A 15,237-nucleotide genomic window follows, 5' to 3' on the forward strand; every position below is an offset into this window, starting at 1 on the left:
CTATTAACTTCAGGATGGCCATAACTACACACACTCTTATTTGAGAGGTGCCTATCCAAACAACAAAAAGATATTTTGCTTCCTCCGCTACCTTCTTCCCTCAGACCCCCCTCCATTTCCCTCCCACCCCCCCAAAAAAAAATCTATGTTCCCTCTTGTTCAGGAAACATGAAGCTAGAGACAGCAAGAAGTGGCACAGTGGATCGGCATTCCCCTCTACGTGCGGTTCAGCGTCTGGAAGATTCGAGAGATCTGTAGCATGACAGGTCCCGTCTCTGGATCGTTCATCCACTGAGTGCTGTTTAAGGGGTTTTCAAGCATATCTTCAAAGGCTGCCGAGAAAAGGAGGTGGCAAAACTCAGTTCATGATGTTTTATTTGGCAAATATTGAGTATTTTGGATGTTTTACAAAATAAAAGGTTTAAATTGCAGTAGAAATCACGACTTGCTTTGATCACCACAACTCGGTCAGGACAGATCTTGGAACGCCAGAGCCACCCACACAGAGGCCTTCTCCCCACCCCAAGCTTCCTGGCAACACAACTGCACTGGAGCAGCACTGCCAGCGACCCCTCCTGGCTGTGGCTACTGGGGGGACGAGAAGGAGATAGTACAAAAGCCAGCTGTGTTATGTTCTACCTAGGTACTCCTACGGCGCCCATCACCACAGGACCTCAATGCCTCCAGCAATGAGTTTACTCTCCCAACGCCCCTGTGAGGTAAAGCATTAGCCCCATTTTACAGGTGGTAAAACTAAGGCACAGAGGCATGCCCCTAGGTTGCACAGGGAGCCCAGGGCAGAGCCAGGAAGTGAACTATAATCTCTTGAGTCCCAGTCAAGTGCCTTGGCCACAAGACAATCCTTCTTTCCTGGAAAAGTTCTCTGGGGCTACAAGGAGAATAATGTGTGTTATCCCACCAGCCAGCAAGCTCCTTCCTCCACCAGCCTAATCGCTGCCCTCTCACCTTGGACTGGAGTCAAGGGCATGCATGCTGCCATGGAAACAGTAGACCCCAACTTCCATGGTGTGTGCTGGGGGAAGAGTCCCCTCCATTTGTAGATTTTGGAAGGATGACCTAGGCCCAAATGGCTAAAAATAGTTCTCTTTACCTGTGTCAAACAACCCCAAGATTATTCCACTTATTACTTTTGACTGTTTATTTTAACTTATTTTGCATTTCACTCAGCTTGGATGATGCACAGACAAGTCAGTGCCACTTTGTAGTTCTCATGCACTAGCACATTGCTGCAAGATTTGGGTTGCAAAAACGGCAAGAAACAAGAACATTCGATCCAATAGTTTACAGATGCTTGGGACATGGGTCCGACAGACATCTAGCTTCCCACTGAGTTAGAATGCTGACATTTGGAACTCACTCACGGGCCACACACACACACACACACACACACACACACACACACACACACACACAACACAAGTCTGACCTTTTCAGAAGTCACCTAAAGGTCAGTGTAACAATTTACATAACAGAGTCTGGCAAACTCTGGCATAGAGGTTAATGGTCCAATTTTCCAAAGGTGATAAGCACCCACAGCTCCCAATAAAGTCAACAAGAGCTGTAGGTACTCAACACCTCTGAATGCCAGACTATAAATACTTTGCTAAGGTCACAAAGCAGGTCTCTGGCAGAACTGAGAATAAAATATAGCTCTCATGCTTCGACCACTAGACCATGCTTCCTCCTCTTTTGGGGAGAAGCGAGAGATTAAAAATATATTGAACTAAAGAAGGACTTTTGATCTTTTTTTCATAACTAGGTATTTTCTAATTCAATGCAAATATTCATGTTAAAATGCATGACACTGGCAATAAGCCGAGGTATCATTAGCTACAGTACGTGCTCGATGCTCATCCAAGCTTTATACATGTGTACAATGACATTTCATTTTCTATTTTTATATCCTGCGCTGCAGCATGGAACCCTCCCTCTGAAATGAAGATGCCACTTGTTTAGAAATCAGGGTGGGCAGGTTCTGCTCCTGCATTATTTAAAAGCCATGAAACTTCACAGTAAACGCAAGTGTTCAAAAGATCCACTGCAAAGGAATTCATATGCAATCTATGTTTTAAAACATGCCTTTAAATAAAAAGTCTGGGTAAAACTGAGGCCAAAGATTAAGCATGTTTATATATTGCAGAAAGGCCAAATATCTCCGTACTAAATATCTCCCTGTGTGGAGTTTCCTCAGAGCAACCCACCAACCACAGATTTACATTTCAGTCTCTTTTGGGCTCATTAGTGATGTGGCTTTCCCAGCCACAGATGCTTTTTGACCGAGATAACACAGATGCTCTACAGCGCAAACCTCCAAAAAGGGTGAAGCATGTGTCCATAGCTGTTATTTCAGCCTTGGCAGGACACACACAGAAGTCCTTAGCTGGCAGCTTTCAGTTCAGTTAAACTCAGCCAACCACTGCCCTCTGAGTAATGAGCAGACTTCAATCTACAGTGAGCTGTACTACAGAATGCATTCTCTTCCACACTTTTTGCAGCTAAGGACCCCAGGATACCAAGCAGAGATCTACATTTTCCCTGCCAAACTCTGGCCAAGTTGGGTGCGCCGAGTCTCCTAGATCCACATGATTACTCTAGCCAGCAGCCATGACATTCTAGATGGTTGCAGGTTGAAATCAGAGATTCAGTGTCGTATCTGACAGCCCCAGGATTGTTCCCAAGCCCCTGTTGCGCACATGGCATCAGCACTACAAAGCAAGCTGTCAGGCTGCACCCTCCCCCATCTATTCACTTAGCTTTATTTAAATAGAGTATTTTCTGATTGTCAGCAACTGTGGAAGCAATGCTTCTTTGTCAGAAGCCAGGACAGTACTTACCTAACAGCGTTTTAGGGTTCGTTAGCCCTAACTGTACCACTGGGTTTTCTAGGATGGCTTGAAAGAGAGGGCTAGTGGTGTCAATTCCCTTATCTAAATCCTCTGGAGATGGCTTTCTGTCTCCCAGCAGCCATTCACACTGTAAAAGTCAGCAGGCATGACAAGTTTATAATTAGTTCCATTAAAATGCAAGCTCGTGAGACTTCAATCCTGCATGTAAATAAGGCACAAGATAGAACATCCTAGACAAAGTTTATCATCCCTGCATGCAATTTGAAAGACTAAACCATGTATCTATTAACACATTAACTGCTATTCCTATCTCCTAGAACTGGAAGGGTCCTTGAAAGGTCATCGAGTCCAGCCCCCTGCCTTCATTAGCTGGACCAAGTACTGATTTTTGCCCCAGATCCCTAAGTGGCCCCCTCAAGGATTGAACTCACAACCCTGGGTTTAGCAGGCCAATGCTCAAACCACTGAGCTATCCCTCCCCCGTAAGGTCCTATTCACTTAGGTCCTGCTCCAAGTCAACTGCAAGGCTCCCATTACTCCAGCGGGAGCTGGACTAGAGCCTGATACAGCAGTAAAAGTGATTTCTGGCTTTCAAACCCACATGAGGTGACATTCTGTAGATCACATTGGAAATCTACAGCTTGTTCCAGGACTGTCATCCTCCTACACCAGAACCCTCCAGGATTCCCAAATCCAAAGCTGGAGGGCAGGCTCACTGAGCTAACTGTCAGGAGCACATCTCAAAATCCCAGCGTGGTCAACTCTGGGGGGGGGGGGGGGGGAAGGGGGGAAGAGAGAGAAATGTTCCTTCAGATGAGAACCTCAAAAACCAATTCCCATGTCCCTGGCAAAAGTTCTCCATCTCAACATTTCCACTCTGCAAGCAGTTCTCTCAACACTGTGCAGGATGCTGGCTGACTGCCACTCTCCAGCCCAGAAGTGACTGCTTTCCAGTGGTGTAGGTAGCTAGTTTCAAAGATGCACAATATTTAATCATGTTTGCTTCAACTCCAATAACTGCTAGGGCTGGAATATGAAGAGCAAGGCCATGTAAAATGGGGCTAGTTTGAATTAAAAATATGACCAAGCGCCATCCGGTTCAGCGATCAAGAATTCTCAACTGAGCAAATGATCATCATAGCAATTAGGAATGAAAATAACAGGATACTCACAGCTGCGTTTTGCTGGTTGTTGTTTACTCTGAGTGCATCTATCACTTCTTTTTCATCAAAGCCCATCTCCATCAAGGCAATGACAGCCTAAATCAGAAACACACAGCTTATTACACGCAGCATTTAGCTTGGCCCATGGCAGCTACAACACACACAAGGAATGAATCGTATCCCTTCTCCTTCTGTAGAAAAGCTCTTCCTTCTCCACTACAGCAAAGGAGCAGAAGGCGATGGTCCCGGTTTTAAGAATCCCAACTGGCTTTATTAAGTCAGATTCTCCTCACTAGAGGAGCCAATGGGATTTTCTGTGTGACAGAGGACAATATAGCCGAATATATTCCCTTTTGACTATTTTATTTCCTAAAAAGCTTTTATTGAGTGCAAACTGTTGGCAAGCAAAGATTCAAGAGATTTTAAAGGTCTACCATCTGGCTATAAGTAGCCTGTTTCCAATCCAATGGCACAACCAGGCCCTGATCCATGACTGGAGTCCTTAGACACTACTGTAATAAAAGTGAATAATAATAAAATAGCAGCAGCCAAATCCTGCTTCTATTAAAATAAGTGTCAAAAATCCCGCTTACATCACCAGGAGCAGGATTTGGCTCTAAAAAAGCAGGATGGGATGGGAAGCAGGAACTCCCATGTCTAACACACATTCCTTCTGTGACCATGAGCAATTCACTCATCTCCATTGCCTGTTTTCCCTCCCCCTCATCAGTAAGAGCACTCAGACCTACCTATCTCACTAGCGCATTGTGAGGAAAAATGTTTGCAGAGCTGTTTGAAGATTAAGAGTACTAAGTATTACTGCACTGTTCCAATGCACAGGTGAAAGAGAAATGATTGAATGATCCCTCGTTATAATATTGTTCCACGCCAATATCCTTGGGACTCAGAGGGGGAACAGATTCCTCTCACTAGAAGCCTCTCTCTTTGCTGGTAATCTGGCAGCAGTCTCCACCCTTGCACCTACTACTTACACGGAACATCTGGACAAACACAGCAGCACCAATGTAAAATTATATATAAGGAAATGCAGCCCCCAGCATGCAAGAGGTGAACTTCCCCATACCTAGCTCCTACAAATCAAACAAGCACTGGAAGAACTAGTTATTTTCCCTTTCTTGCTCTTCTCTGGTCACACACCTTAGCTGCTTGTATCAGGACGTGTTAATATCAGAATGCCTTCTTTTTAAATGAGGTTTTCACAGCGTTAGGAGTTCAGTTATAGTACATGTGCCATTTGCAGGCTGTGGCACTAATTTTAGATTGGGCAATGTGACATTTAGGAGAGGGTTGTGATGGGTCAGAAGCCAGGCTAGAGAGTCTCTTAAGAAGTAGGTTAAAGTCTAAACCACATGTCAAATGGAACAGTTTGCTTTAACTCTCACATCCAGTTTTGAAAGTAACTTGTTTTGTACTGAAGGACAGAAGTTACTTGCTTTGAATCAACTTACTTCCATTTCCCCCTTACCACTAGGCATTTGCAGGGTTAGATTTTGCTCTCAGTTACACAGGGTCAAATCAGGTTGACTTCCATGAGTTCCAGCTGTGTAACTAAGCAGCATTTGGTTGTAGCCCACGGTTTCCTTCAGGTTCAACACAAGCCTTGGAATAAGGACAAGGAAGGCTGCTGTCTGCATCAGTCATTTCTAATATCCCATCGTACTCCTCTTCAGATATTTTGGTTTTCATTTCTGTATCTAGAGATGGGATAGTTTTATTCCTGTTTCCTATTTGTATGCAACTCAGAAAAGTAGAAAGGTACTTAGATCTATTGGCAACAGTTATCGTAGGAAACCCAGCCACCATCTAGTCTGCCCTAGGCAAGAGGAACCCAGGATTCTATCCTAAGGATAAAAACCTGGATCCACCCAGGGAAAAACTCCCATTAACTTCAGTGAGGCCAGGATTTCACTCCTGTGGTTAAAAGCTTCCTTTACTAACTGTTCTTACAAAGCCAAATACTCCAGATGTTATGGTGCTACACAAATAATGATTCCTAAACACTGATCTGGAACTAGTCCACTTTCCATCACTACATTATTTCATTGCAATGTAGGCAAATTGAGATTTCATATACAGGTGACCTTCCTCATGCACAGAAAGAAAATTTACAAACAGACAAATTGGATCCAGGTTATTTAGTGACTGGGACATTAAATGGTGGGCACAGTTGAAATATAGACTGGCAAGACGACAAGTGTATTTAGCTTGGTCTTTTTAAGAAGGTTAATTGCCTGTAATATTCATGATTTAGATTAGACTACTAAACGGCGGAATGAAAAAGGTAAGAAATGAGCAGGCAGAATCTGAAATGTGTCGTGAAATATTAGAGAGGAGGCAAGCCCCAAGGGAACAACTGCAGATTTAAAGGGAAGCAGAAAGGAGAGTTTGTAAGCCAAATTCTGTTCTTAACTACACTGGTGAAAATCTAGAGTTCACTGAAGTTAATCTGAATTTCCACTGGTGCAACAGAAATGCAGCCATGCAAATCATGAGAACACAGCCAGGATGTGGTATGGAGCCAGATAACTGGGATGCTGGGGATGGGAGACAGGATTTTAAAACTTGTACTTCATGCTCCATATCCAAGGCTTGTAGTTTTCTGGCAATAAAACACATGCTGTCACGTGCATTTGCGAGTTCTAGTAATTAGATTTAGTTCTGGTGTGCATTAAATATTTAGAACTGTGTATCTGAATATTTTAAAAGGTCTTTTTCAGACGTAAGTAATTTTACTCGTGTCTTAACATTAGCTATTAAGTTGTTGATGGATCTTGTCAAAGTCTCAGGAAACCTTTAGTGGTAAAAGCAGATCTATCTTGAATTCTAAACAGCACCTCCTGGTGAGTTTAAGGGGAAATAATCACACAAGTTGTTCTGAACAGGGATAAATTTTCTATGCATGATATTTATAATAGTTCAGATAAACAACTTGGAGATGTTTCACCGTCACTTCTGCAAACTCTTCAAGATTCAGCTTAAATGCTCTTTTGTACCCTTCTATGGTAAGAGTCCTCAGGGCAGCATAATTAATATCCTATGGTGCTTCTTCACCAATACACACAACTACATTATTTCCTTGGCTTTAGTGGTGGGAGCAAATCATGATTACAAACAGCTACATCAAGAGATTAGCCCCAACACTGGGGCAGACCTAACAACACTGGTAATTTAGATGCACCTGTGTTAGAGACTGTAGCATATAGGTACTGGGTGGTATCCTTTTAAATATTTTAAGAGTCCTCTAATGGTCCTCAATATCTTCTGTGTTTAAAAGCCTCCAGAACCCACCCAGAGCAGCAGTGTATATAGGTATCCAGACCTGACATGCTGCATATAGTTAGTAAACATGGTTATTTGCAGTCCACTGTGTCCCCGTGGTTTCCTTCATATTACATTTGTTGGGTAAAGAGTAAAAGACAGACAAGACATACTCGTGGGTCAGGACGAAATTCTCTTTTCCTGCGGATCTTCTTGAATATTTCCGTCAGCTCATCCTTGGGCTCTTCCCCACCAGCTTCCAAACTAGGACCAGCAATTGCTCCAGCAGAGGAAGCACCCACTTCAGAGGCAGCTTCTAAGGAGGTCTGACCTGGAAGCGGTGCATCAACCGTGGGGTCATCCGCGTGTTCTATCAACCACTCCATGGCCTGCGTCACTGACATACTGAGACACAAAGTCAATGGAAACCATTATGGGGAGTCAGCAAAGCTCAACAGGTATGTTCTACTCTGCAGTTCAGAGCGAGCCTCCGAGCCCAGCTAGACAGACTCCAACTAGCTTCACAGTGTGGACACTGTGGCTCCAGCAGAGACACTGGCTAGCCACCTGAGCTCAGACCAGGGGATCAGTTGGGCTTGAGAGCCCGAGCAGCAACGTCTACACTCAAGCCAATGGAGTCTGGGAGGCTTACTCCCAAGCTGCAGGGGAGACCGACTCAATGAGTAAATCATCATCCCACACAGGTTTGGCTTTTGTTCCTAGGACTTTCAGCATCCCTAGCTAGTTTGTATCAGGATGTTCCTGAAATACCACGGACACCACAAAACTGATTTCTCCTGAGCTAATAGTGAAAGGAGAGGTGAGGTGAGGTGGAGATAGAGGAAAGCCAGGGTTCAAGATGAGCTGAAGCAGCAATCTAGCATTTTTAAACATGGTTTTGCTTCCATTTCAAAACACAGAAAGTCACTCTTCCCCTTACAGGTCAGAAGAAACTCTCGCTTTGCAATTAACAATGTGATGTCTGCCCAAGTTTCCACAGAATCTGAAACCATAGCCCAGAGAGGTGAACTGCCCCGTTCATTTCTATGGAGTATTAAGTCCAATACCCAGTGACTATCATTTAAAATGTCAACACTGGGAACTGTTTCACTGTCAATCAAAGCATGCAAATAAGGAGAGGAGCAAGCACATCACACACAATTTACCGTGAGTGACAGCTCATTTTGGTGCTTGGGTGAGCATCACCCCTTCTTTCCCCCCACACTTATCCCTGGAGCCCAAAAGAGCATCTGAGCCCCACCAAGCAGAGCCTATGAGCATTTGAACTCCACTGAAAAGGAGCCAAGCCCAAGGAGATCACTGTGATCATATTTTGAACCTCTGCATAATCTGCTGTGTCTCATGTCATTTTGGTATCTGAAGTAGGTGAAGCTTGGGATAGTACCAGCATATCACTCCCCCATTTGTGCCCTGGGGAAAGCAGAGAAAGGAAAAATCCAGAGATGGGATTGGCACAGTCACACAAGTAATTTTATAACCTAAGAAGAAAGGAACAGCCCTTGGTATCACTGTTTGGATGTGGGGACAGAAATGAATAATTTAAAATGGTTTTAGAAGTCAGCGTGAAATGTTTCTTCTGCAGTTTAAGGATTGGGTCTGTTTTTTTCTTTTTAAATTGAGAGTGTGAATTTAATACTCATGAATGATGCCAAATACAGAGACCCCCATTTATTCTCAGAACAAGTCCAGCACAGTCAGCAGCAGAGTAAGGTTCTCTCACTTGACACCCACTCCCCACCCATATGGACTTCTACCCTGAGCAGGGTTGTTCCCTGTGCTAGTGCTTTGCCCCGTCTTGGATTAGGTGTCCCAAGAGGTGGTTTACAGCAAATGCATTATTATCCAAATAATAATATGCACCAGTTATCGCAGTAATTAGCAATCCTGTACGCTGAGTGCTGCGTATACTCACTGGTTTAACCGAAGGGCTTTGACAGCTCGGCTCTCTGGAAACCCCATTTCTGTAAGCTGGCGCAGGGCTATTTCATCCACTCTGTCTTCCTCATCCTCATCCAACAGGGCTACAGACAAAAAACAGATTCAGGTTAGGATTTCATGCCAAAATAAGTCCCTGCTCCATCTGGAAAGTTATCTGCTAAGTTTGAATCCTTAGTCTTCCCTTTCCCACCCTAGCAAATCAGAAAGTGAGAGAAAAACCTATTAAGTCTTCTAGTTTAACCCCGTTAGCTCAGCTAACGCTGGATTGTTCCCAGGGCTTTGTCAAGAACAGTGTTCAATGTCTCAAATGATGGGGAGTGGGTTTCCTCACTACCCGTAACGTTCTATTCCACTCGGGACTGAGCTTTCAAGCATTTAGACATGAGCAGTCCTTACGCAAACAAGCAGTGCTGCTGACTTCTATGAGACACGTTGAAGAATTATGAGAGAGAGAGAGAAAGAAATGTGGTGGGATCAGGCCCTAATAAATCCCAGAGTCAGGAAGTTTTCCATTATATTCACCCTACATTTTCCCTTTTCTCTATTTAATCCTAACTCTTAGGGTAGGTCTACACTAAAAAAAAGGTGTTCTTAATCTGGGTTAAAATAGCCCTGAAGACATGGCAATTTAGGTTAGCAGTTTGAGTTCAACCCTATGGTCCTCTATAGCCTTTACCTCTAGCTGCTAACCCAAGTTAAAAGACAAGTTACCAAGTCTTCACTGCTATTTAACCCCAGTAAGCTAACACAGGTTAGCCAACTGGAGTTAAGAACATATTTTGTTTTGTTTTTTTTGCAGTGTAGACATACCCTTTTAGTGCCCTACACCCTAAACCATTCCTCACCACCCCTAGAGCTGCAGTTTGAGTGAAGTTTTCCAGTAGTTATACTGTACTAGGAATAATTTTACATTTACATGGTACCTCTCATCCCAAAGTGCTTTTCAAACAAAAACCAATACACAAGGGATGAAATCCTCCCCAATTCAATTCAATGAGAATTCTGCGGAGCTACCTGCAGCAGGGGGAGGTTCCCAGAGATGGGTCTGACCCGGTCCCAGGAGCGGTCCCTGCAGGGGAAGAGGAAATCCCGTCCCTCCCCAGCATCTGGAGACCAGCGCATGGTAAGAGGCTCCAGGCCTGTCCCTTCCCTACACTAGCAAGATTTCATGGGCGAGATCAGATTTCACAGTCCATGACACGTTTTTCACAGCCATGAATTTGGTAGGGCCCTAAGTATAGGACAGGCATCTTTTTAAAAATAAGCCATCAAATTGAGACTGATTAGTAAGAGGGAAGAGTGTTACCTACTGAATATCCAACAGCACTTCCTTCCTCTGCACCTGAGTATTCCTCAGAAGAGTCCCACTGATGTATTGACCCATCCCACCTCTGCTTAGCTTGGGAGATAAGAAGGAATCACAGCACAAGGTGGGTATGGCTACAGGCATTTTGTAATAGGATGAATAAACATTTTGGGTACTTCTTGACAAGACTAGTCAAAACATGGCTCCATAAAACACATTGGGGACACGTTCTTACCATTTGCCTTCTTAAATAGTTCAACTGCATCTGGGTTCAGTGCTAGCAATTTCTGTGCAACTTCTATAAGTGAAACTAAGATCTTCCGGAGCTCTGTCTGGAACTGCAAGAAAGGAAACTGTCAAAACATTTAGCTAGGAAGCTACCAATAGCCATCTTCACTTAATACATCTATTGTTAGAGTCTGTACGCTATGCCCTTGCCCCCTGTAGAGAAAGTTGCTTTATTATGGCTTTGCTTTCACTGTGTTTAGCCTATCAAAAATCTGTTGGCATGTTTCCCGTGGAGTGCTATACAGAGCAAGAATTGCCATGCAGGAAGGGTTGTTTCTTTCTTCCATTGCTTTTAGTCCCATAAGAAAATGACACTAGCTCAGAAAGCTTATTTCTTACTGGAAACAGGGTCCCAGCCCTGTAAGGAGCTTTGTGTGGGCAGACAGAAGTCAGTGGGCCTCTGGTCAGATGCTGTGGAGTTCCTTTGAGGCCTGGGGACTCCTGTTTCTATAAAGGGATGAAAGACACTTGGCTAGTGTCATTTTCTTCCTACAACCAGCTTCTTCTGAGACTTGTCATACCGATGTCTCACGCTTCCCTTCCTTCATCTGGAAATATTTTTAGTGTATCCCTTATACAACAGGGCAAGTTGCTCACTAAACATGTTAAGTTTTCCAGGCTTCATTTTAATTAATAGTAAGTGCTAGGGACGTTTGACTTTTCTTTAAGAAAAAAATAAAAATTCAATATTTTATTTATTGACTATTTAACAGCATGTACTCTGCACATAGGGCTTTGCTACTTCATGCACATGGCAGTATCAAACCTGAAGAAGCAAATCACACTATCTGTTGAACACACATTGAACACATACTCACAAGGTCCTTCAGCATTTTGAAAGCTGCACAGTGCTGGGGCATTTTTAAACTTTGAAAATAGAGACAAGAGGAAAACTAACTGCCTCAAACTCCACGTATAATCAACATTTTTATGCAAACAAAATGCAGTCACACTTTATAAACTATTTATAAATGGAACCTTAATGATCAATAGATGTATTATGTTATTAACCCTTTAAGTATGTGAGGTGTTATAAGCATATCAGCATGAGGCATTATAGATGGTTATAAGCAACCTACTGACCTTTTTGACTAACATTTGATTAACCCATTTATTAAAACTTCTATTAAGTATTCATTAATCCTTTACAAATGGAACCTTAATGTAACCCAGAATGCAGTAGAAACTTGGAATTAAAGTTTATTTTCTGCGGGGAACAGTTTATAATCACACTGGTCTTTTAATTAAGATCTTTATTAGAACCATGTAGGTAGCCACTAAGACAAAAGATCAGGTACGTTTTTTTTTTTTTTAAATTCCTTTGGTGAAAAACATGGAACAAAATGGGTAAATATTTTGTACAGGTATAGGGCAGTTTCACTATTATGACCATGTATGAGAGAATGCCCTAAAACCAGGGAATGAAGATCATACTTCTCTTTAAAAACAACAAACAACACATTCCTCGGCAGTATTTCCAACCAAACTTTGCACTGCTGTGCTAGTGCATTAGAATCTGAAAGTGCCTAGGCTTTATCATTCAGTGAGAAATGCAAGAAGTAAAACACAGCATAAACAGGGAAAACCTTAATTTGATTGTTAAAGTTCAGTTTTAAATTACCTATGCTACTGGTATATTAAGCACGTTTCCCCCCGCCCAATGTATTATTTTTAACCTGAGACATGGACCATACATTTTCACTTATTTCAAAAGAAATAAGCAATAGGCCCAAGTTTCAGTGAAGTCTTCAAGACAAGATGAACTAACCTATGGATGTGGCAGAGAAGGGTTAAATCAGGGAGGAAATCTAGATTTAGCATGTAAATTAAATGAGATAAAAAGCACCATACTTACATCCCTCATGTTGTGGTGGGCCACAGTGCGATCTACATTGCGAGAGGGCAGATTTGCTGTTGCTTTGAGAATAGCATCCTTATCGGGAGCTTTCTGTTCCTGCTTCCTCTAACCAAGAAAAGGAAGCATGGTCAGATTTTGTCATTTGTTACCCACTGAAATACAGTAATAAAAATTATGCTATAGCCCACTGATTTCATATTCTCTTGTAGGCAAGCAAGTGATGTAAAGTAACTTGTGACTAAGGGAATTGACTAGCAGTGCAATTGGTTAATAGCACTAATCCTTTGTAATCACAGGGCCAAATCAGACTTGCTGTGTCACATTTTTCATAAAAATAAATCAGTTTTCCCACATTCTCCACAGGGCCACATAGTGCTTTTCACTTAACTATCCCCATTTTGCAGATGGGGAAACTGAGGCACAGAGAGGAGGGACCTGACTCAAAGGCCACACAGTGGCAGGAAATAGAAACCAGGAGTCTCCATTCCCAGTCCCATGCTCTAACCACTATGATATGTTTGTGACATTATCTGATTAAAACATGACCATACAGATCATTGTTGCAACCACTGTTATATATTTGCAGAAAATCTTGTACAAAGGTTGTCAAGTGAGGTGTCTATGAAAAGGTTATGATTTGCTGGTTATGGTTACGCTATCTGTCTGCATTTTTGTATTTGAAGTTATAAGTATTGTCTCTATACTTGGATTTCAAGTGTTTGCTCCTGGGGTAACGCCCACAAGGTAGCTAGCCAGCACATAATTTGAATAGTCCCTCCAATGAGTGGCCCATCAAAAGAACATTTAACTGACAATGGACCATGGGAGACGACCATCTACATTTAATGCAATTTCCTGCTGTGACTAGGCGAAATGCACGGACATGGAACTTGCCCATGTGACTCCAAACTCCATCTTGTTGCTGTAATTTTCCACAGTAAGAACAATGGGATGCCCTCCACATAGCAAAAGCTATAAAAGGCCCTGGAAACACCTCCATTTGGTCTTCAATCCTGCTTCTTACCTCTGGAGGAACTTTGCTATAAACTGAAGTTCTGAACAAAGGACTGAGTGACCCATCCAAGCTGTAGATATATTCCAGAGACTTGACTTAAGCCAGCCGTTTATTCCATCACTGCTACAAGCCTGAACCAAGAACTTTGCAATTACTGTATGTATTTGATTATTTTAACCAATTTTAACTCTCACCTTTCTTTCTTTCTATTTATAAATAAACCTTTAGATTTTTAATTCTAAGGGATTTGCATCAGCATGATTTTTGGGTAAGATCTAAGCTATACATTGACCTGGGTGTGTGGCTGGTCATTTGGGATCAGAAGAACCTTTCATTTGATGAGACTGGTTGTAAAGAACCACTCTGAATCCAGTGTTTTTGGTGGTGATACAAGAACTGGAATGCCCAAGGAAACTGCTTTTAGGACTTCTTGTTAACCAGTGTGGTGAAACAGGAGTTTACTTTTGTGGCTGGTTTGGTATAGCTTATGAAAGAATCACCAGCAGATTTGGGTTATATTTGCCCTATTTCTCAGCACTTTGTTCTGAATTTAGCATCCTCAGCTGTGGCCCACTGAGCCACAGTTACAGTGGCGTAGTTGGCAGGATAGGCTAACTCAGTGGGCTAATCCCAGCACCTCAGGTGACACCCCAAAGGGCCCAAACCCGTCACAATGTTCCTTCCCTGTAGGGCACTCTCTTCAAACGTATCTGTCTTCTGTTCAAAATTAATAGGGAGATGTGAGTTGTGTGAACACCTTATGTGCCATTTAATACTGAAAGCGCTGCATTGTTTGTAAATACAGTGCCCTAAACTAGCTCCAAATTTTCAACATACAGTCCAAAAATGGAAGGCTTGAAGTCCAAAGACACAGATGCACAGAGGAAAGAGTGTGTGACACGCAGCACAGCAAGACCCCAGAGGGGCAGTGCACAGGGAAATACAGATACCTACAGGAAGCAAATGGCAGAAGAGAAAAACAGGTTTGCACATACAAGCAGAGACCTCCAGCAAATCACAAGGACAAGCAAAGGCACAGCTCCGTACATCTGCAGATGATGGCAGCTACAGCACCACCTGGGCAGAAATGTCCTTTTGGAGAACGTGGACCCACTGTAATAACAATTACACCCCGAGGGGGGGAAAAAGCAACCCACTGTTATCCCAGTTGGAGATAAAGTTGAAGTTCTAGCAGGGCCAATGCTTGTGCCCCAGAGTATGTCTACACTGGAGCTGGGAGCCAGCCCTCCAGCTCCAGCCGACAGACTGGTGCTAGTGGTGCTTGCTGGGGGGAGGGATAGCTCAGTGGTTTGAGCATTGGCCTGCTAAACCCAGGGTTGAGAGTTCAATCCTCGAGGGGGCCACTTAGGGATCTGGGGCAAAATCAGTACTTGGTCCTGCTAGTGAAGGCAGGGGGCTGGACTGGATGACCCTTCAGGGTCCCTTTCAGTTCTATGAGATAGGTATATCTCCATATACATTATATTATTATTTAATCCGCT

The 15,237-nt window shown here is 43.1% G+C and overlaps 1 protein-coding gene across 1 annotated transcript in view; it reads right to left on the minus strand.

Moving 5' to 3' along the window:
• Positions 1–216: 216 nt before the first annotated feature.
• UBAC1 (UBA domain containing 1) overlaps positions 217–15,237 on the minus strand; it is a 30,158-nt gene continuing 15,137 nt past the window's right edge. Inside the window, exons 4-10 of the mRNA XM_065418922.1 lie at positions 12,718–12,825; positions 10,810–10,912; positions 9,243–9,351; positions 7,483–7,714; positions 4,040–4,126; positions 2,856–2,994; positions 217–332 (exon numbers count right to left, since the gene is read on the minus strand). Of these exons, the coding sequence (XP_065274994.1) occupies positions 217–332; positions 2,856–2,994; positions 4,040–4,126; positions 7,483–7,714; positions 9,243–9,351; positions 10,810–10,912; positions 12,718–12,825 (894 nt within the window). The remainder of the gene's footprint in view (positions 333–2,855; positions 2,995–4,039; positions 4,127–7,482; positions 7,715–9,242; positions 9,352–10,809; positions 10,913–12,717; positions 12,826–15,237) is intronic.

The sequence above is a fragment of the Emys orbicularis genome, chromosome 18, assembly GCF_028017835.1.
Source record: "Emys orbicularis isolate rEmyOrb1 chromosome 18, rEmyOrb1.hap1, whole genome shotgun sequence".
NCBI classification, from domain to species: domain Eukaryota; kingdom Metazoa; phylum Chordata; order Testudines; family Emydidae; genus Emys; species Emys orbicularis.